At 38.6% G+C, this 21,958-nt stretch overlaps 1 protein-coding gene across 3 annotated transcripts in view; it reads right to left on the minus strand.

The window, feature by feature from the left end:
• LCLAT1 (lysocardiolipin acyltransferase 1) overlaps positions 1-21,958 on the minus strand; it is a 113,197-nt gene that overhangs the window by 35,450 nt on the left and 55,789 nt on the right. For 2 of the 3 annotated variants that reach the window (XM_042051613.1, XM_042051612.1), the window contains one exon: positions 15,872-15,988. The exons of the other annotated variant lie outside the window; for it this stretch is intronic. In XM_042051613.1, the coding sequence (XP_041907547.1) occupies positions 15,872-15,988 (117 nt within the window). The remainder of the gene's footprint in view (positions 1-15,871; positions 15,989-21,958) is intronic. 3 annotated transcript variants of the gene reach the window in all.

Below are 21,958 nucleotides of genomic sequence, written 5' to 3' on the forward strand. Positions count from 1 at the left end.
TACATATTAATTCCAACATATTTCATAATGGCTTTAATACCCTCCTCCCTGACCCTCAAAGACTAACAGCTCCAAGAGAGTTTTAAAAGGTATACACATCTAATCTGGACTTTTTGTGTACCCATGGACAATTCTGAAATGAAGTAATATGAGCAGCATAAATAAACCATGCATAAAGTCATGACAAACATTGCCATCTATCAAGCAATCTCCAGTAGAAGGCTAAAGACAAATGCACCCTCTTTTTCAGCTTTTTCCTCGTCCTTAACCCTTCACAGTTTTTATTCTCCACTCAGTCACCACAAGTGAGTTTTCTATCTGTCAGATAACAGTCTTGAGCTGAATTTCTGCTGGAGCTATTCCCCAAGGAAGCAGTGTGGTGCAGCTGAGCCCACCTTAGAGCATCTCCACCTCTGCCACAACAGTCTACCCGCAACACACTCCCTTTGGAGGGAGCACCCTTTTTCACTACTTCCACAAAGTTTTGGAAATAAGCAATCCTTACACAATCTTGGCATTAACTATGCCTTCTTATCACACTGATTCAACACGAGCCTCTTTAATCATTAAAAGAGAGAACACAGACATGAAACCCACCAAAAAATTAAATTAGCTTTTTAAAGCCTAAACTGTCTGATTGTTTCTGCACAAGACGTCACCTATGAAGACCACATTTTTACAGGGAATAAAGCAGACATTAAAATATCTACCCAGGAAAAGACAGTTTAAGAAGAAAGGCTCTATTTCAAGTGCGAATTTGCTGCTTTGTTCTATTCAAATGCAAAACAGTGTTGTTGCTTATTATATTGCCACTTTCAATGTTGCTTAATTTACATAAAAATTAACTAGACTCTTCTTTTGCATGCATCAAGTATTCATGGTTAGCTATCTATGTATATTTAATATATTTCCATGTCATCATCCATTGCTAGGTAATTAGTTCCTGGAACTCTTACTGTGTTTCAAACGGTGAAACATAAGATGATCTTATTTAACATCAAGTTTCCATTCAACAGATGAGTAGCAATTTCCCACTCATCTTCACCTCTTCTGTGTTTTGATTCTTTTTTTCGGATGTTTTACACTTAAAGGGGATGCACATTTCAGTTTCACCCGAGTTCAAACACACATCTAAGCTCTCCCCTCCTCTGTATTGCCTTTTCTCAAAGTCATTCCACCTATCCCAACATACTGACATACAAGATATGCAGAGAAAGCCTCACTGAAATTCAGAATAAACACATCAATACCCGTTTGACACACTGGGATTTAAAAAAAATGCTGTTTATCGACATTATACATTATTTTTGTCACATGCGAGAACACATGTCACCACCTTTCTAGTACAGTCAATATGAAATTTTCTGCTAAATTCACCAAGTGAGGGATTCTGCAATGATCTGGTGGCCAAACCAGACACCTAAAATTATCTTACCGCAATCTTACAATAAAAGCCACTGAAATTTCTGGAAAGGAATTTCTACCTTATGACTAGATAAGACAGAACTGCTATATTAAACAAAAAAAGCCCCAAAACATTAAAAATGTTTGTATTTTCACAGTACACTAAGACTGATCAATACTGAGGTATTGCAGTAGCTGAGGCACAGGTTTGACAAAAATAACTTTGCCATTTCCCTCCCTCTTAAGGCACTTTAAGCAGTTTGCAGTTCTGACATTAGGTTCCACTCACATCTGCTATTCCTGGGCTAGACACTTTGGACCAAATTTTTCCTACACTTACCAAGGTGGCTACCTGCTGTTTGTTTGCTAGCAGAAGCTTAATCTCTTTTCCTTTCCAGACTTGGTGCTTCAGGCATTTATTTTCAAACCCAGTCAAAAATTCATGGCAAAGCTACAGCTGGACACCTGCCCTCAAGTCTCTGCCTTCTGCCCAGGGCACCATTGAGGTGCTGGTACAGACCTTCCAGTCCCTCACGGAGCCTTACTCACACATCCTCTGGGAGCTTTTCTCAACATGGAACTGCCTTCCAGTCTGATAGATAAGATCATTCAAGCACATCACCCGCTGGAAGCAAATTCCTTTGAGAGTGACCAGCTGGCTGGCTGTCATCTAAAACACAAGTTTGGGAGACTCAATTGTTCATGACTATTTATAAAACATAGCTAATTGAATTTCACTCAAAATGTCATCTATGGGGTGCATTATTTACACTGAACAAAAAAAAAGGAACCAAATATCTCGGCAGTGTTGAGTTGGAAATTTTACTATCACAAGTGCCTGTTGTGTGGCAAGAAATTCGATCAATTACATGCTGGATTAAAACATTATTGTACTGGGCAACTTCTAGGCATCAGCACAACCAGGGCTGCCTCGGATGGAAGTATGCAGAGCAGAAGTCTCACAGGGGCTACAGAAGGGTCCTTCCGACAAACACTTGATCTGGAGTGCCTTTGTTGAAGAAAATTAGCAAAGCATCATGTTTTTCAGGCTTCAGAGAGGGGCCTATCCAAATTATGGCTTCTTTCAAGAGAACAAGCTGAGCAAAACACACAGGAATTACCAGCAGTTAATTGCACTGTAGTTGGTTCCAGAGCAAGAATGTGGTGGTGAGCGCACAGAGAAGAAAGAAGAAATGTCCAATAGACAAAATCAGGAAAGCTTGAGATTTCTTAGTTCTCTTGAAGTTGAGAGTTTCCTGCCTCTGCTCTCAGATGAAGACAGAAAAAAATCAGGTGGTGTAAGAGAGAAGGAACACTGAAGAATGAACTGTCTTCTGCAGAACTGTGATGCCACTTAGGACATGCTTCAGGCCTATCTGAGGCAGGGGCATCAGGACACACAGAGGACAGACCCACAATGGCTTAAAAGTATTACATGAAAGTGTATTTGGAGTGTTTAGAGCAGGCAAGCGTAGGAAGAGAGCCTTCATAAAAATCCTGCTAGTGTTCTAACCAAGTATGTGGAAAAGACTGAGAATTTGGATGACCCTGAGCTCTTGTGTAACAGCTCATATTGTAATTGACCTAAAAGATCTTACTGGCTGATGAAGAGGTAGCTGGCCATCAGGCTCAACGGGGTACACTGGCAAAGGCACCAAATTCCAAAGCTGCTATAGGCTGCCAGAAGGTCAGCTCCATTTTAGAAGAATTGCACACTATGGTATTAAGGCTGAACTAATTTGACCATTGAGACAAACACAACTGCCCTGTGGTGACAACAGTTACAAAAAGGCACTCTGCTTCCTCATCTACCCCTTCCTTGTCAGCAATTTGCATCTGATGGCTTCCAATTAATCTATTTCAGCGCCAAGGTTCTGCTGATAAGAATCTGCTCCTCTGGACTGGATTGCTTCAATCTCATTTTACCTTGGTTGATAAATCAGAACATTTGTGATCTTCATGTAAATTTGAACCACAAGTATGCAAATATATTAGTTACTGCTCTTTGTTTTTGACCAAAGTAGACTATTATGGAAAAACAACAGAAAGAATAATTTATCTCATCTATGTCAGCATTTTGCTTCTCTTGTAACTTTAAGTAACTCCTTTGGTTTATTCCTATTTAACCAGGCTCCCTAGTGTATTTATCTGGTTCTGAACATTCTTTTGTATAATAAACACTGCTGAAAATAATATCTTATGAATTACAATAACAGCCTGAGAAAGACACTTTATCCTTACACCATTCTAAAACCAGTTCCTGATAATAGTCATATTCAGATATGCTCCAAAATTCACCCAGCATTTTCAAACACAAAATTTATTTCCCCAAACCTTATTTCCTGTGAGTAAGAATACCTGGTTCTCAGAGTTCATTGTAATGCTAATGAAAACCTTTTTTCATACTGCCTTAGTTGAAGGATATCCTGTCCTTCTGCTGCATTATTAATACTGCCAAACCACTGGAAAACTAATTGCAAATGCCAATTCACTTAGTGCTATCATTCGGCTCTACAGAATTTTCCATTTTAGCTACAGTGTGTGCTAAGTAGCAGACAAAATATATTTTACATGCAGGTCTCAACCGTCTTTGTTTATTTTGTGACAAAAGCCTGACCAGCATACTGCTCATGTTCCTATTTGTTTATAATTGCTTTCTTAGTGTGTTTAATATTTTTCAGAGAACGATTTTTGTGAAGTGTCATACTTCTGGGATTAAAACTATGCTGGTGCTTCTTTTCAAGATAGCTCTTGATTTTTTTTCTACATCAGGTATACATAGCAGATTCCAGGGAGGAAAAAACAACATGACATTTCTGCTCCATAAAGCAGAAGTAAAATTTAGTAATGAAAGCCAAAAAAGAAACATCACTTGAAAACTAGAAAAACTTTTGTGTGGTCTTTTATTTCTTTGCTTGTTTGGGGGGGGTTTTGTCATTTTTTTTTAAGAGAAAATCTGAGAGCTAGATGCCTATTATGTAACCATGTGCAAGTGTCCCTTTGACAGACTACTGTTTACTAAAGTGTAGTCTGGACTACTCATGGACATAAACCCCATCATTGTATTTACAAGATGTGGACGTATGCACTGCTGTCAAAATATAAATCTTCAAGCCTCTAATTTCTTTCATCTATCTCCACTACTTCCATCCTGTTGTATTTGCCACAATGCTTCTACTAAAATAATGAAAATATCTTAGGAATGTGTTTCTGGATAGCAAAATATTTTGAGAAAACAGTGCTGAAATAACAGCTGTAAAAGAGTTACTATAGAATATTTGAAAATGAAGGCAACATTTCAGGAGTTATAACCAGATACTCTTGAATTCCACCTTTCTCCTAGGAAGAAACTGTTCATTTCCTCAGGTTCATACCTCTTGGGCTCTTCCAGAGAACATTACAGATTATGGAATTTGCTTTATTCTTTCACAGTTTCTCACACAGCAGATCAACTTCAAAGCCCTGCCAGCAAAAGCTCTCCATTCTGATTTTTTTTTTAACTGTTGTTTGAAATGAAAAAGCATGAAATACACAGTTAGAAGCTTGTCATTCTAAGCAAAGAAAATACCAAACTAGCAAAACACGTTTGTTCTCCTGTTCCAAAGCGAACGCCACAAGAGGGCTGCATTCAATCTCCCTTTTTGAAATTCCCACTTCTCAGTATTTAGTTATGCAATCTGAATGTCTGACACTTTTCTCCTGTGTTACTTTGAAAAGAGGCAGTGCCCTATGAGGCTGTTTCATTTGTAGATCAAGACAGGGCATCCTGATAGCAGATGCTTGAACAGTTTCCAAGCAATGTGTACCTACTCAGTTGAGTTCCTCCTCTCAGCCAGCTAATAGGCAGCAATGGGCCTTCAGCAAGAGGCCCATGAAACTCATTCTGAACAACCATCTCTTTAGTTTGGGTGTAAAGCAGCCCTGGTCTGCCCATGGTGCTTTCAGTCAGCTTAGAGGGAGTGACAAATAAAACCATTTTGCTTATAAAAAATCACGGGGCAAATATCCTTATGCATAAATCCACAAAGGTTAAGTAAGATTTGTTTTCTGTAACTGTGTTAATGGGGTTTTTAGACTATAATCCTCATCCGAGACAGTTTGCCAAGAAAGATGGAAATCAATCACCAAAACTCCTCTATATGCATACACACAGTTCTGTATGTACACAATATACCAGACCTTACAGGAAAAAACCCACCATTTCAGTCACAGGCTCAAATTATATTCTATCAGCATTTTGGCTGTTCAGTTTTAATGAATTCTGTGCTGTCCACTGCTATCCAAAGAAGAAGACATGAAAAAGAATATGCTGCTGGTTGATTACATGTGCCAGAATACAGAAAGGCACAAGGCTGAAAATCAAGAGAATTTATCCCTTCAAGGAGGAGAATAATCCTCTGAAAACGTTCTATCCTAATGTACAACACTGCTATTATAAATTAGAAATTATGTATATATTTGAACATGGAGTGCATGCTTATGTGCGTGTCTCAGTGTGTAATGTCAACTGAATTTGTCAGCACCACAGGTAGCAGAAATCCTGATGAATCTCCAGAGCCTCTGTGGTTCGGAATGTATTATTAACAGGTTTATTAAATATTTGTAATGCTGTGGGCATGGAGAGTGCACTGTTTGAGACAGCTGTGGCTTAACTGCTACCTGCTCCAACAAAGCTTACACACCAGTGAGATGGGTGTTTCAGAGGTACCAAAACAAAATACTTGCCTCAAAAAGACACAGGCCTCACAGACAGGGTGTGAACAACAGGGAAGAAAGAAGAAGCCACAGAGCCGCTGAGCATATGTTTCATTTAATTCTCTGATACATGCTACAAGAGTAGCCAAGCAAAAGGCTGACAGAGGAAGGCAGGGAGCTTTCAGGTCTGTTGGAAGGAATGCTTTTTGGATAACTGAAGGCAGAAGTCAACTGGTTAAATCACAATGGTGCTGCTGACAGGATGAACCTGCAGAGCACTTAGACAAAGAATCCTTTCGAGGGATGATTTTTCAAAAGCATCCAAGCAGATTTAAAAGAACACTAATTCTTACAGGATTTTAAATGGGACTTATGTCCCTAAGATCTGCCCTCTGTGTTTGGCTTTTAAACGCCAGTACCCGTAGCAACTTCCAGGCAACGCAAACGTGCCATTGCTCACAGATTCCAAAGTCTCTGAAGCATTTTGAGAATGCCTCTCTTCTTTTTATTTATTGTGCATGCTCTTCTTTTCTCCTAATAGATGTCCTTACTGACAGTGCCATGCCAGAATCCATCAGGTCAGGCTGGCTCCTTTCAGAGCAGCGCAGTGAAGGACTGGCGATCAGGAGAAGCCCTGCTCAGGTCCCTGCTTCTGGAATTCTTTTATAATCATCGAGAGCATTTATTTTTATTGTTAGGCTGCAAGGGCAACAATGACTATCTATGCAAACAAAATGACAGTTTTGCATAAGTCTGAATATAGATGATAGGCATTTCAGAGATGCTTATTTTAAGATATTTGTTTTTAATGGTATGAAATAGGGAGAGACACTACTGACTTTAATGTATACTAAAAGAGTTCTCCAACTCTTAACTGGTACCCATTCTACAAATAAATGAATTTATGGGAAAATATATTCACACCCTATAGCTGTAATGTACTTCATTACAACACTTAATGCATGTTGCACTTCAAATAACTGGCATGGCACACAGGCAGTAAAGGGAAACCCTTCCTATATCCCACCAATGTTTAGTGAGAACACAGAGAGCCAAGACCTTACTTCCTGCCCTCCAAAATCCTGCAGTTCAGAAGAAGGTTGACAAAATAAGTCCCAAAGACAGGAGTATTTCAGATTACATATAAAGTGATGAATGAGGTGTAGAGTTGAATTTATGCTGAAGTTTATGTTTTGATAAAAATCTATTTTAAAAAGCATTTATGCTCTACTACAATTTTTCCCAAGCTCCTCTGCCCTCTGATGTTTTTCGTTTTTCAGTATCAGTCCCATAGCAACATCCAGGATTCATGGCTGTGGCACTGCTCGCAACATCTCTGGAGCAGAGCCTTGCAAATGATTGCTAAACTCAGGGATCTGAGTCAGCTCGGAAAAGTCTGACTGGGCTGCTGGGCTCATTTTTTTATATCCTGAAAATAGTGGCAGGGGACTGGGAGGAGGGCAAAGGGAAGGAGAGTTGAAGCTGCAACAGCAGAAAGGAATGAAAGAAACAAACTACTTAAGGTTTAATGATACATAAGCAGCATATTTTGCAAGTAGATGAGATTGAAAGTTTTATTACTGTCTTACAGATTTGGAGGCTATATCTGAACAGTTTGAGGATTCCAACATTTCCAGTAACTGAAACGATACTCCATGGACCCTCTCCCCTGCCAGTAATTACTCATACAGAAAAGTGGTATCAGGAATACACAAAACACATTTGCAGCAACCTTAATGCAGCTGGAAATAAAAACAGCTAGCATCTGCAAAAAGTGGAAGAGTAGAGAATCCAAAAAATATGACTGAGAATCTCCTGTACAATAAGACTCTTGATTTGGGATTAGTCTATTCAGCCTGTAGATGCTGCTATTTTTCTAATAAAACACACCAGGAAACATCATCTCCTAACAGAAACTAAAGCAATTAAAAAAAAAAAAAAAAGAGTATGGAAAAAGTATGTTTAGGTTCCTCTCTACTCAAGACTGCTTGAAGTGATTATCTGCCTTGCTAATAAACAGCTGAGAAATGGGTAAGCTGTGTAAAGCATCTGGTAATAGCATGTGAAACAAATAGATGCCAATACTATTCGTTTAGAGGAATTAATTTCAACTTTAGCAATCATTAAATATGCTACCAATCCAACCAACATCACCTGCAAATTCTTGCATCATCGGCTGACAAGAATGAGCAGTAATTAATGAACTTGTACTTTAGCTGAGGCTCACCTACTGTCTGTTGTAAGTCTTTAAAAACAACCATAAAGGTCAGTACTCAAAACACTCAAATCAGATGAGTGACCTTTCAAAACACACACCCAGAGAGATGCTGACCCAGTCTGGACCAGCAGATACACCTTGTTACTCACACTTGTGGTCCACCACCTAGTCAAAGCACATCAACTACCAGAAAAACCTTTCTTAAAAAAAACTTCAAGAGGAGATAAACATTAGATTAAAATCAAAGGGCAGGAACATTTTCATAATTCTGAAGAAAAAAATTCTAGTTTTTCCTGAAAAATCATTTTTCCTGAACTCATCTGTGGCCAAGCTTCGTTTTTACATATGCAATCTGATGAGCTAACATCATTCCAGGCCTCCAGTTGAAGCAATTAAAAAAGTCCACACTTGCCAAACATTACCACATGGTTACCACAGATACTGTGTATTCAGAGTCAAGGGAAAACAGTGGAAACCTCTAATACCACTGTGGGGTAACTGCTGGCAAATAGTAACTTTTTAGTATGGTTACCACTGCAACTATTAATAACCTGTGAGGAGGTAAATGGAAAATGATCCACTGCATGGTGTATCTGCTTGTCACAAGCCATGACTCACACGTGAGAGACTGCAAGGGAATTACTGCAGTAGGCGGATCTTGATAGGCTCGAGAATGTAAAACCTGAAATATTTCCGATGTATATCACAGATGAGTGGTGACACAAACAGCAACATGTCACCCTGCAAACACTAAAGAGGCAGCGATTCTTACACCATAAACCCTCCAGTGAAAGGCTGTGCTCCCTTCTCAGTAACAGTGGGGGGTGGAAAGAGGAAAGGATGGGGGCTGAGAGAAAAAGAGTGGTTTGGAAAAAGCAAATCCTTCCCAGGAGGACTGAAACAATGGACTGTTTTCCACAGAGGTGGGGCGAGCAGTGCAGAATGCTGCTCCAGTAAGACACGAAAGAAGAGAAACAGAAACTTCAACGTGTACCAAAGGCAAGAAAATATCTAACAGAAAGCTGGTGCTCATTCTGAGAAGTACATCACAGCCAACACACGCAGATGTTTGCAAGACATGGTAATCATCAGCGGTTAACATGATTCTGGAAAAAGTCGAGCTGCCCTTTCCCATGTTCCAGAGTACAGAGACAACTGTCAGCATTTGCAATAAAGCACAACAGCCTGCACCCGATTTTCTGCATTGCTGAATTTCACAGACATGCCCAGCAATAAAAGCGTGCTTTTGAACAAGGTCTCTGCCTTTTTTTTAAATATAACTAATGTTGTGAATTCTTTACTGACACACAAAAGGCATAAAAAGCATGCAAGCTTCAATTTACATATCGATATTTCTGTATCAAAGGCTATTCTATTTAATGCACAGAATCCAATTCTCATAAAAGCAGAAGATCAATGACAGCAGTCAGTGAAGCTCTAATACTGCATTTTCAGCTAAAAACTTGCTCAAAGCTCTTTCACAACGGCTCAGTAATTTCAGAGTTATCAGTCTACTTAGTAACATGACTCTGGGAGGAACACATGCACAGAGGAAAAAAAAATCGTGAAGAAACAAATTCCTTGCATTAAGGAATGATGGTTTAGAGTTGCTGTTTAATCTCTGCAAACCTGATGGACATACGGGTGAAATTAGTTGATTGAGGACCCAAAGCTAAGGCTACTGTGGACACTTACATTTTCCTATTTCGAAAACAGACTGATTTTAGTTTACACAACCGAGCAACCAGCACAAGCAGGCAGGAGCTGCCTCTGAGAGATGGCAGGGCTGGTCAGTGTGCAAGCTCTGGCCTCGCCAAAACCCACAGAAATCTTGGCAGTGGCCCAACATATAATTCTAGGAGTCAGAAATCTGTTCAGTCACAAAGAGGGAGGTTAAATTGCGTTGAAACAACAAATCTAACCTTCTCTGTCATTTGATGTGGGGCCTTTCTATGTCCCGTACATTTGTTAAACAAGACAATTATGCACAAACCTGGAAACTGCTACATGGTTCTGTCTGAGCACAAAAAAACTCTGCAGGTAATTCAGCAGACACTCCTGTGATCGAGACCCACATGCCTCACCCAGTATTTATGTGAAGAGGAAAGAAACTATGTAATCAAAATAAAAAGCAGTTTATTTAATATGTATATCTATTCATTTATACGCCCCACCTACCACAGCCTGAACATTTCAGCCAATAAATAGACCTGATTTTCACACTTGCATCAATTTTCTCTTTAGAAAATGTAACACACTTAGAAATTGGTATTACTTTGATTTATGTTGGAAAGAACGAAGGGCATCTGTCTTGTAAGCTGTAGGTGCTTTGGACATAAGTGTCATCTATACCAGAAGACAAGCCCTTGGCAGTATCATGGTAGCATTTCTCACTGACATTTCATCAATGCATGCAATCAACCTCCTGCCTCTCTTTCAAAGTCAGAGTATGAAAAAAGCTCTGGGAGCTCGTATACTCTGGCTACTTCAAGCTGAAGGGTTTCATTAATAAATATTCCTGGTGCACAGCAAGGACGTCCAGGCACTGCTCACAAAGACCTGCTGCCTAACCCTGGCTACTTCACACCTCAGCAAAGGGGAGCCAAACCTTGTGGCAGCTTTCAGGAACTGTTAATCATCGTCTCCTATTGACTGTCTTCTGTATTGATCTGCATATCACAAACTGTCTCCTTACATTATTAGCTCCTAAGTGCCGTGTAAGCAAATTGCACCAGAACGCAAATAGATGCCGTTAAGAGCTCAGTACATAAATATAAATATAAATATGCATATCTAGATACTCAAACTCCCAGAAAAGCATACAGAATCTACGTAATAGTCACTAAGCATCCCAGGATTAAAACATTTACATAGTTTGATATAGAGATAACCTGGACTGAACACCTAAATAAAACTTTCCTGCCTTAGCAATGAAACAGGTTGGAATACCTGCATGTAATTACTGAAACAATTGTAAAACCCAGGTATGAACATTAGAAGATACAGACTAGTTTCTGACTGTGTGTGTAAACATTAATTTTAGGGCACAACTATCAATTCTGAACCAATCATAGGAAAAGGATGAGAATCACAGTTTCTTTCCATCAGTAAGGATGTGCAATGAAGGCAAGCATGTTAAATTTGTATCTTTGTTTATTTTGGGATGCTGTAGTTGGCAAATGTTATCTGCAAGATTTTTTTCAGTTGGCTAATTATGAACCAGAAATAAATTCAAAGCTGAAATACTGTAATACAACAACTAATTCTGACTAGTCATTATACTGTACAACCAGTAAAATATAAACCCCATAATGGGAACATCCAGTCCAATGTATCCAGCTATTAAAGACTGATGGCTGTAGAGGAAGTATCAAAAAGAGGTCAGTTTAAATTTAATGTTGGCAGAAACGATTGTCTACAAAAGCATGAATAATCTTCTAATGATGCTTTAAAGCTTTAGCTCTGTCTTAACACTGTTTACTTAGTCCAGAGAAAATGCTTAAAAGCCATGAAGCAATTTTAAGAAAACATTCGTAAACAGCTATTTTCTCTTGACAGACTATTTGGCTACAATTACAGATATTATGCCAAGATAATAGATGTAATTCAATGAATCCAGACAATATTGAATCAAATCAAACCAGTATTATTTTCCATCTCTTTCAAACTGAGCATTCAAGTCAGCTGAACTTTCAATGTCATTTGGCACTTCAGAAAAAAACTTTATAAAATACAAACAGGTTTGAAAACCTATATGTCATTTCTGGGTAACCTCCTGACCATTTACAGAAGGATCTCACAAACTGGATCTTCATGAGCATTACATAAACCACAAATGTTTTCAATTAACATTGTTAAAGACATGCGTTTATGAAAGTCGTATTCATGCACATTTCAGCCCTTTTCAAAGTCCCACATTTTGTAAAAGGAGATGAGTTATCCTAGCCCAAGTTCTGCCAAAAATTACTCCATATATAACATCTACTCAAAGTTTCAGGCTTAAAAAAAAAGGATTAAAAATTATTTTAGGAGATGGTTAAAGAGAGGGATGAATTAAAAAAAGTAATGACCAATGTTCATTTTGATGCCTGGAGTTCATCTTCTGTTGCTCATTCACATGTTCTTACTCCATCTTTCAAAAAATGCTCACCTTTGTTCCCCAAAGAAATACAGTGAAAATCTCTAGTAATTTTTTACCAGGTGCTGATTGAAATCAGGATTCGTTACAACTCACACAAGACAAATGAATTATTTGATCAAGTGAACAGAATTAGAAAGAAGCAAATCACCTATTTTATTTCTCTTAACGTTCCATCAATAGTCATTAAACCAGGTATCTCCTGCTTGAAAACTAAGAACAGCTGCATTCCTTATTCTCCTGAGTTTATTATTAATTATACATCTAAAGCATGTTCATAGTCTGTGTTTACTCTTGGGTAATTCTATGGTTTCTATGAATGAGAAAACAACAATGTGATCATTTACAAATAAAATAATATTTTCACTGTTTTGGCACCTAAACGTAATGAAAGGAAAAACCAGTCAGCTTATGCGTGGGTTTCTGTTTAGAAGAGTCAGCTCAGGGGGGAAGAGCTACCACTCATGGAGAACCAGAATGGGGAAAGAAAGGGTATGACTCAAAAGCCAAGGAGATGTATTACCTAAACAACTTTTATTGCTTTTTGGTGGACATTATATAGTTCTTTTTTTCTTAGCTCCCATAATCTCAGCAGTGACTTAGAAACCATCACAGCAGCATCTATGGGCCAAAGAGACCAAATAGTTGAAATAATGACCATATAAGAGAGAAGCCAGCCAGAGGAATCCAAGTGCTTTTTGCCACCTATGGAAAGCAAAGAACAGATAACTGCTCAGTTTATGCTGACAGGGTGCAGACAGTGATTCCTCTAGGAATAAACTCCTTTGCAGAGATACAAGCAAAATTGTATTGAAGGTTATTTTTGCCTGATTCTTCATTTCCTATTCAGAAGGGTCACTAATAGTTATTTTTATATAATAACAGGTAACTATGCTACAGCTTGTGATGCATATTCATCGGGGTTCTTGCCAAATTAAATTACTTTCTTCAACATTTAAAAAGCAGTTAAACTTCTAATGACATTTTCCCCCTCTTTTCATCAACCTATTTTTGGAGCAAAATAATGTACTCAGGCCTGAAGAAAAGACACTTGAGCCTCAGGAATGGAAAACAGCCACGAGCCAAAATGTATTCATCACAGGAGAGCTACGGGGCAATAAGGTTGTCATCTATGCACAAAAATACTTTCAAAGACGTAAACATGATATTAAAATCTCCGCCACTCCCTCCTGCATGTTGAAGTCACACACACTGCTCTATGCCTGCAGTTATGAGGAGTAAAAAAAGAAAATAAATCTATTTTGATGATTATTACTATGATTGTAGCATTAAGACACTTCAGAAATGGGGCCTCAGGTTAACACCATAGCCCATGACAGTCCTGGATTTTGTGTTACTGCCAGTATCAGAAATTAGGATTGTTAAAAAGGCATTCTATCAATTTAAGTAGTAACTCAAACCAGAGCTGCACAATAACGCCAAGTACCAACTGGGCCATCTGCATCTCAATATCAACATTGACATCTATATTGTACACATAAAAAGATAGAGATATGCATATGTATGTAATATACTGAAGTATTTTAAAGTTCAGCAACTACAGCTGGGTTTCATATATATATATATGTACGTATATATAGATAGATAGATATATTAAAAAAACCCCAAACTTTTCAACACAAATGGTCCCCATTTCGCACACTTGGAAGCAGTTGAAAACCAATTCTTAAATTAATAAGTAATAACCAAGTACTTTAAAATGCTGCTTGAACTACCTTCTCACACATAATTTACTACATAATAGCATACAGTTATAATAGATATAGCTTACGATGCCTATCAAAGTACCCAATATCTAGTAAATTCAACACTAAAGGGACATTAATATTTCACACAATATTTGTCTACCTTAAATAAAAGGGAGACATAAAACCACTTCAAAGGCTGGACTGTTATTGTTTTTCCCCCCACTTTCTACTGCATAAAATCAGTTAATCAGCCTCAAATATTTTCCTTTTTATAACCCAATAGCCTAATTTGAAAAGATTGCTCATAGAGCAATGGAAGAGAAAAGCATTTTTATACAATTAGAAAATTACTGTAAACCACAAAGCTTGTTCTGCAGCAAATACAGAAATTTTTTTAAGTTATTAATATGCTGAGTGGAAAACATTTCTTTAACTGAAAATCTGTTCCAGGTTTGAAATATTGTTAGGCACTAGGTTAACTGAGTGCTGTGAAGTTTTAGGTAAAGCAAGCTTTTGAAATTGTGTATGTGGCAAATTTTTTTACTACAGCAAATTGAGTAATAAACATTCAAGAGAAATGAAAATCTAAGGTGTCCAGCTCCGAATGTGCAATACAAATAGGGTCAAATAGATATACGGTACAACTGGGGCTGTCCACCTGGACAAAATGCCAAAGTGCTTGCAGTGATTTTAGGATGCTTAGTAGGAAGCAGGTAAAATGCAAGCCAGGTCTGCTTCTAAAATCCAAGCATGGATTCCAGCTAGCAAAAAAAACCTACCAGCAGACCCCTATTCTTTTTAATAATCTGGAACTTCTTCCTTTGGCAGGCAAAATAACCAGCATGTGTTAAACATCTAGAATCGCTTTTCCCTGAAGAGCCAACCTATAAAAAAGTCACTTCATATCTACTGTACATGTTTATTTTCTTCAACCATATATCCTGCAAATATTCACTCATCTGTACTTGAATCCCTGCCACATCTCTGCAATTTAAAGGTTATATCCTGATGGCCTCAAACCTCATCCAAACGCCCATTCCCAAAACAACTCCCAGACATCTCAATCTAACAATCACATCTTCATACTTTGTTCTCCTGATAAAAGGGACTCAACCCTGACCCCAGATTAATACTGGGATGGAAAACCACTTCTGGGTAAAAAACAAGTATCACTCCTTCTCTTACCCACCACCCTGTATTTCACACTTCTCCAAGTCACCATCACCCAAAACATCTGGCAGCACTGGGCAGCCGACTTGCTGCATTTCCACACTGCTGAGCATGCCCTTTGTCCATTTAACATAACTTGTTTACTCAGCTCTCAGACTTAAACCCAGAAGCCTTTTCAGAGAGGGCAGTGACATACATGCCTGTGTGTTCAGTGTCAACCAACCACTTGGGGTTGAGGATGGTATGGGCTGAACTTCCTTGGGATTTTTTCCATTAGCTTTCTGAGGTAAGACTGCTAAACAAGCTAAAATACTTAAAACAAAAGTTGCTTTCACTCACTGCATACCTTCTGATGATATTAGTGTCTCTTACCAACTCTCTCAAATCTCTCCATGTTACAATCATTTTAAGGAGGGTTGCAAACAAGGGCTTGCTTCGTGATCAGTTTTCCTGAAATTACTTCAAGCAGTTTTCTGAACATCAGCTTGGGTAAGATCTGTTACCTTAAAGGGAAAAAAAAGGACAGAGCAGGATTACCTTCCCTTAGACGCTCAACCACAAAGGTGAATCCGGTCGTTCGCGGGTGTAAGACGTACTCGTATTTTTTAAGTCCATTCTTCTCAGCAAATTCATGACTGCGGGCTTTGGTATTGGCTGAGGAGAGAAGGAGAAGCACCACTTTGTGTCACTGTGCATGCAGAGCTTGGATTAAATGGAATGATGACACGACAGGAACAGTACAACAGCAGCTCACACAGTACAGATGTAGAGGCAGACACAAGTGTGCTTTCAGTTGGCCATACCATGGTATGAGGAAGAGCCATGTGGATTGCAAGAAAAGCCTTTTTACCCTCTCATTTAATTTTAGCAAATAATCAGTAAACCTTTCATACTTATCAAATGCAATCTGAAATTTATAAATTAATAGTCTGTTAATAGCTCTCTGTACACCTCAATACCCATTCAACAGTAAAATGTGTTACTTGGCTCAGTTGCGTTCTGGGCTTTTTTCAACTCAAAAGGCACAACATACAGCAATGTAGGTTTGACATTATGAACACAAATACCTTGAAATCAGTGTTTAGGCATGTTAAACTTATTTCAGAAAGAAAACATTAAATAGAGGAAACCAGTTAATCTAATACATTAAAATGGTATTTTACATCTTCGTTCTGAACTTGCCATGTTTCATTCATCAACCTGTGCTGCACATACCTACCCCATTTTAATCTTTTGACCAAGCACTTCAGTGTCACAACACATGCCTGCCACTCTACACAGAGTACACGCAAGGCAGCTGGAAAGCAGCGTGGCTAAACCCTGTGACAAACGTGTTTCAAACCTCTGATAATCAAAACCCTCTCGTGAGAAAACCAAAAGCCTTCCAGGGCTGGTTGCTAAGAGAGGCCACTAAGCAAGGAAGACATGGACACCAAAGCAAAAACTTCTGGAGACAGGTGGAGAGGAGGCAATTTGTTCTCCTGTGATGTGCAGGAGGCTCTTCCAAGCAGCCTCAGCCAGCAGACAAATGGACTTTGCTGGCTACACTCAGGTCTTTACTGTGGGCCCTGCTGTGCCTCCCCTGGGGCCAAAAGGCAATGGACATATAAAATGTTCTCTTGACAACATGTCAAAAATCAACTTGATCAAATAAATTACTTAATAACTCATATTTATGAAGTTTTACAGGTGTTTAAAAGACAAAAATCTCAGCAACAGATCTAGGGAATAAAATCACTGCTGAAGTAATCTATTTTTTTTTTTTAAAGCAGAAAAAGATCTTTTTTAAGGGTCCACAGTTAAGCTTAACAGAGATGGGAGATAAAGTAATGGAAAACATATTGCTGTTTAATAATTTAACAGAAGGGATATTTAGAGATAAATCCTTCCCCTTAAAATCCTCATAATTTTCTCCTGTAAAAGCACAATAGCACAAGTGAACAAATCAACAGCAGTGAGAGGTTTCCTTTTTGTTGCAATGCAACATTCCCCCATCTTTCTTTTTTCCCTAAATTACATGACCTCTTTATTTATCAAAAATGCTGGTGCCCCTCCTAAAGGTTTGTCTACCAATTAATAAATGCTATAACATATCAGTATACTGAATATTTTTTCCTTGTGACCTATTGTTTCCATGCCTAAGAGTGCTGCTTTTTGTATGTGCAAGCTTTAAGATTCACTGCACAGACTGCCTGACCATGTGATTTGGAGGAAAGGAAAGCTGTTGCACAGTAGCCAAGCAAGTGATTCAGCAAAGAGGATCCAAAGATTTAATTCTTGCCAAATTGCCAAAACGTACAGATACTTGAAAAATACTACAACTTCAAAAAGCATTGCTAAAATTACAGAATGTGTCAAATACTAAAATTACACTTGGCTATGTAACTTTAATTTATCTTCCCTTGGACATATACATTACATCTTTAACCACACGGTCAGAATATCTATTTTTGCCTGCTCAACTACTGCTCCATTCTATACTGCAAATGACTATTCTGAATCAGCAAACGGGGACTTGCCTTGCAGACTCCCACTGCAATGGCAAAACTTGCAAAGTGAGCCATGAGCAAGATTTGGAATGGCTGAAGAAGCAACAGTAATCTGGTAATCATTAAATGCCCCTCCAAAAAATCAGGTTCTACCTCTTAGGTGTACCAGTATTAGCTCAACAACTAAAACTATTTTCTAAGAAGTGACACTGATGACCAAGCGTGTTCCTATAAAGAAATACCCAAATCAAGGGTTCTTTTCCAGATTCTGGGATGATTCAAGTAAAATGTTTTAAATTAATTTATTGCAAAGTTCCTAATGTAATGTATTGTTGTTTCCACAGGACAGAAGCAGCATCTTCTTCATTTTCTGCATATCCAAGTTTGGGTTTCACTTCAGAAAATTTGCAATCTGCATATCAAGTCAATCAGAGCTTTGAGACACAAGTGCCATATAAATCTACATAAAGTTCAGCAGTCTGAAAAAAAAATTCTAAGTCTTAAGCATCTCAAACTGCACCCAGTTAATGAGCACTCAGAAAAAACTCTCTCTGTGTGCCTGCTCACTAGCACTTTGCTTCAGAGGGAACATGAAAATGAACTCCTTGGTGTTTACAAAACATTCCTACTTGCACCAAAGAATAACCAAGGAGGGAAAGGGCACTTATGTTCTCTGAGTAAGACCTAATTGATGCTGCAAAGAAAGATCTGGGACCTCCAGTGCCCATTGCCTTGAAGTAATCATCTTCCTCTAAGATGGAAACATCCTTTAAGTGCACCTCCCTGCACTTGGAAAGAACTCACTGTAAACATCTGCAAAACATCTTCCAAATTTCCCTTTACTACACTGCCTTTCTGAAATGTGTGAACAGCTGGACATCGGCACACTGGCCAACACTACTCAGCTATTTCCTGACATTTGTATGCCTGTCTTGCCTCTGGACTGTAAGTTTTATATAACAGAGACTGTTCCCCTCCCCTTTTGCATGACCCTAGTGTAATGGGATTTTACAACTAGAATAATGCTCCCAGCTAATACAACGATCATTGTCATCTGGAAAAATCATCTCCCTCTCCCCTTCCTAACAACTATAAAGCCACAGGTCTTTGTGCATTAAACATTACTTACTACAGCAAGTCAGGAAGGTCAATGTGCTTTGATAATATACTGAAAGCAAGGACAGGGTAAGCCTTCACTCTACAAAAAAAGTAGGAGTGATGCCCTCCCTCCCCCTCCTGTAATCTTGGCATTGGAAAAAAATCAGTTTCTTACTCTTTTATAACTTATGACTACATGCTCTGACTGCCATGTCATCCAATGTAAGGACCTTCATGCCCACTGCTGTTTGGGATCCTTGTGCCAGACACCAGTGCCCAAACCTTTGGGGGGAAATTCAGAGCAAATTCTGCTGCTCAACAAAAGGCAGAACATGTGATACTCCCCATTTTATGAAACCCAGAGGTTAGAAAACCAATCCAGGAAATTAGAAACCCATTTTTATCTCCTCTGCAACTTGGGAGAATTCACACAACAAACGCCTCTTTAAAAGCCCTTAATCAATAGACCAGGCTGTACTGTCAGTGCTGCAAAACTTAAGCAGATGTCTTACTGTTCCACAGGCCAGTTTATAACAGTCTTAGGTGGAATAATAAAAAAAAGTGAAAGATGCCTAAAAACTTCCTTAAAAAGCGGAAACATATGTTCTTTTCTTCCAAACTACCAACACAAATAGCATCAAGCAGTTCTTGAAACAGGACCTGGAAATGCACTTGGTTTGGGTCTCCTCAATCCCAAAAGGCCACTCACGTCATTTGGTTGGCTACAGGTAATGTCCCCTATCACCAAACCTTCTGAAAAGTTGAGCAAGTGCTGCTTTCTAGGAACAAGTATTTTCTTTCTTACACTGTATTTAAGTCAAAGCAAATTTACTCCCCAAGTTTTTGCTCATCATTCCTATTACGAGTATTTTAACACCTTGGTTCTGTTTGCTGTTAAAAAAGAATAAGGAGAAGAAGTTATTTTTATGGAAAGCCACCAGTTTATCAATTGAGGGTGATGTGGGACATTTCCAGAACTGCTTCATGCTCTGTCTCCTCAGGTCTCACACCAGCTTGCCTCTCCTCTGCCGTCTCCTTCAGCTAAAACATGCACCCTCTCAGAGCATGTTCTGTGGGGTGGTGACAGGTACAACCATTCAGTTTATTTGAGTCTTTAGACACTTCTGCAGAGCAACTACCAAACTACATAAAAATATAAGAATTTAAGGGTTCTGGCCAAAACGTCTTTTTTTTTTTTTTTTTTGCTCCTGTGCCACCTTTGGTAAATAATTTGATTACATTTTTTCCCATTTTTCTCCAAATACCATTTGCCACACTGTAAAATTACTGGAATAGCTGAAAGTCAGCACTTTCTAGAAGCACTCCACTTCAAAATTTCATTTCAAGTAACTGGAGGAAGAAATGATGCTAACACATTTTCTTAATTTTTGAGTTACAGATTTTAAAGAACTTAAATTGCTTTTGCTCCTGAAAAGCTGTGCATAATATTAACAAATCTATTTTTTTAGTAAAATTACATTTTTAGTTTGTGAGCTGAAATTTGATACTAAGTACTACCTTTTCCTTTAATTTCACTTGTATAAAAACCCACTGATAAAAACATGCATATTCTTCTGTGACTTCAAGTTCTCTCAAATTATATTAGTGCCAGACAGTGAAAGAATAAATGAGTCCTCCAAAAGTCTCTCATACTAAATAAATAAACAAAATCCTCATCTATTAGAGGTTTGCATAGAATTTAGAAAGCTGTATTGGCTCACAGTCAGTATTTTAAGAAAAAATGAAGCAATTTTTCTTACTTGTGCTACTTTCAACCTATTCCATGTTAGAGCAACCCCTACCAGTGCTTGTGATCAATATTTTCTTTGTTCTACCAAAGCACATCACATTTACTAGCAAAGTTAAAAATCCAGCTGCAGTTGATTGTTACCTTCCATCATTCACATCGCAACACTCCTGCCAAAATCTGAACTCCAGCAAGCTTTCCTACTTGATTTTTAGCTGTTCCTCAAGGAAAAAAGCTCTGTGCAATCACACTCTGTCCACCTGTTTGGTCCCCTTAACTTTTGAAGCTATTGTCCCCTGCAAACAAAGTTTATCAGGGACAAGAGATTCAAAGATAATCCAGCCCAGCAGAAGCTTTAGAAAAAACTGGGTAAAGGGAAGCTTCTGAGAGTACAGATGTGAATAAGGGAGAATCCAGGGTGGGGTCCATGGCTGTTGGTGTGCCAGGGCTCTCAGCACAGCATGCAGAGTCCATTGGGTGACACAGGGACTGGCGAGGGGCAGCCACAGCACACGACGCCTCTTGCCAAGGCAGCGGCAAGAGCTTTGTGAGGAAATGTCACACGGAAGGAAACACACAGAAAAAGGAGCAGGTGGCATGAAGAAAGGGCCACGTACAGGGATGCAAACACAAATCCAGAGGAAATGAGGCTTTACCAGGCACAGAGCAACACAGCAACTTTTTTTTCTGTCACTGCTTTCTGAAGAATTACTACAAACAATCTTGTAAGGAACACCAAGAAAAAAAAAAGAACAGGCAGTATGGTGGGTTGTATTCCAGCTTTCTGGAAGCATGAAACTCATGGTTGCTTTGTTTTCTTCAGGGCTTCAGAAAGTCTGGCTACATGTTTACCGGCTGAGGGCTTCTTTTTAAGCAATTACAGTAAAATACCTTTGAGCTTTAACCTTCAAGTACTCCAGAGTGAAAAGATGGCCAACCTATCAGAAATAAGTATATAATTATACAATTATTACCTCAGCCCCTATACAATCCCGTCTGCAAATACAGTGTTCAGGGTTCATGGCATTACTATTTCTAAAATTTATTTACGCAGCATCTTCCACTGCAAAGTACTTCACCACCTTAAAGTCAGGCAGTAGCCCATAAATAAATACAGTCTTATTTTACATTTCTTTGAAATCTCATTCTCAAATACCTGAAAATATTATAAAGAGGAGTAAATCTATCATTGTCACATGGCCACTGAGAGGATAAAAAAATGACAGCAGCTGCACAGAGCTGCACAGCAATTCTGCTATTTAGCGATGTAGAATGTTACTTTTCATTTTA

This window comes from Corvus kubaryi, unplaced genomic scaffold (assembly GCF_017639235.1).
Source record: "Corvus kubaryi isolate FWS band 111438036 unplaced genomic scaffold, C.kubaryi_AGA036_p1.0 76, whole genome shotgun sequence".
NCBI lineage: Eukaryota > Metazoa > Chordata > Aves > Passeriformes > Corvidae > Corvus > Corvus kubaryi.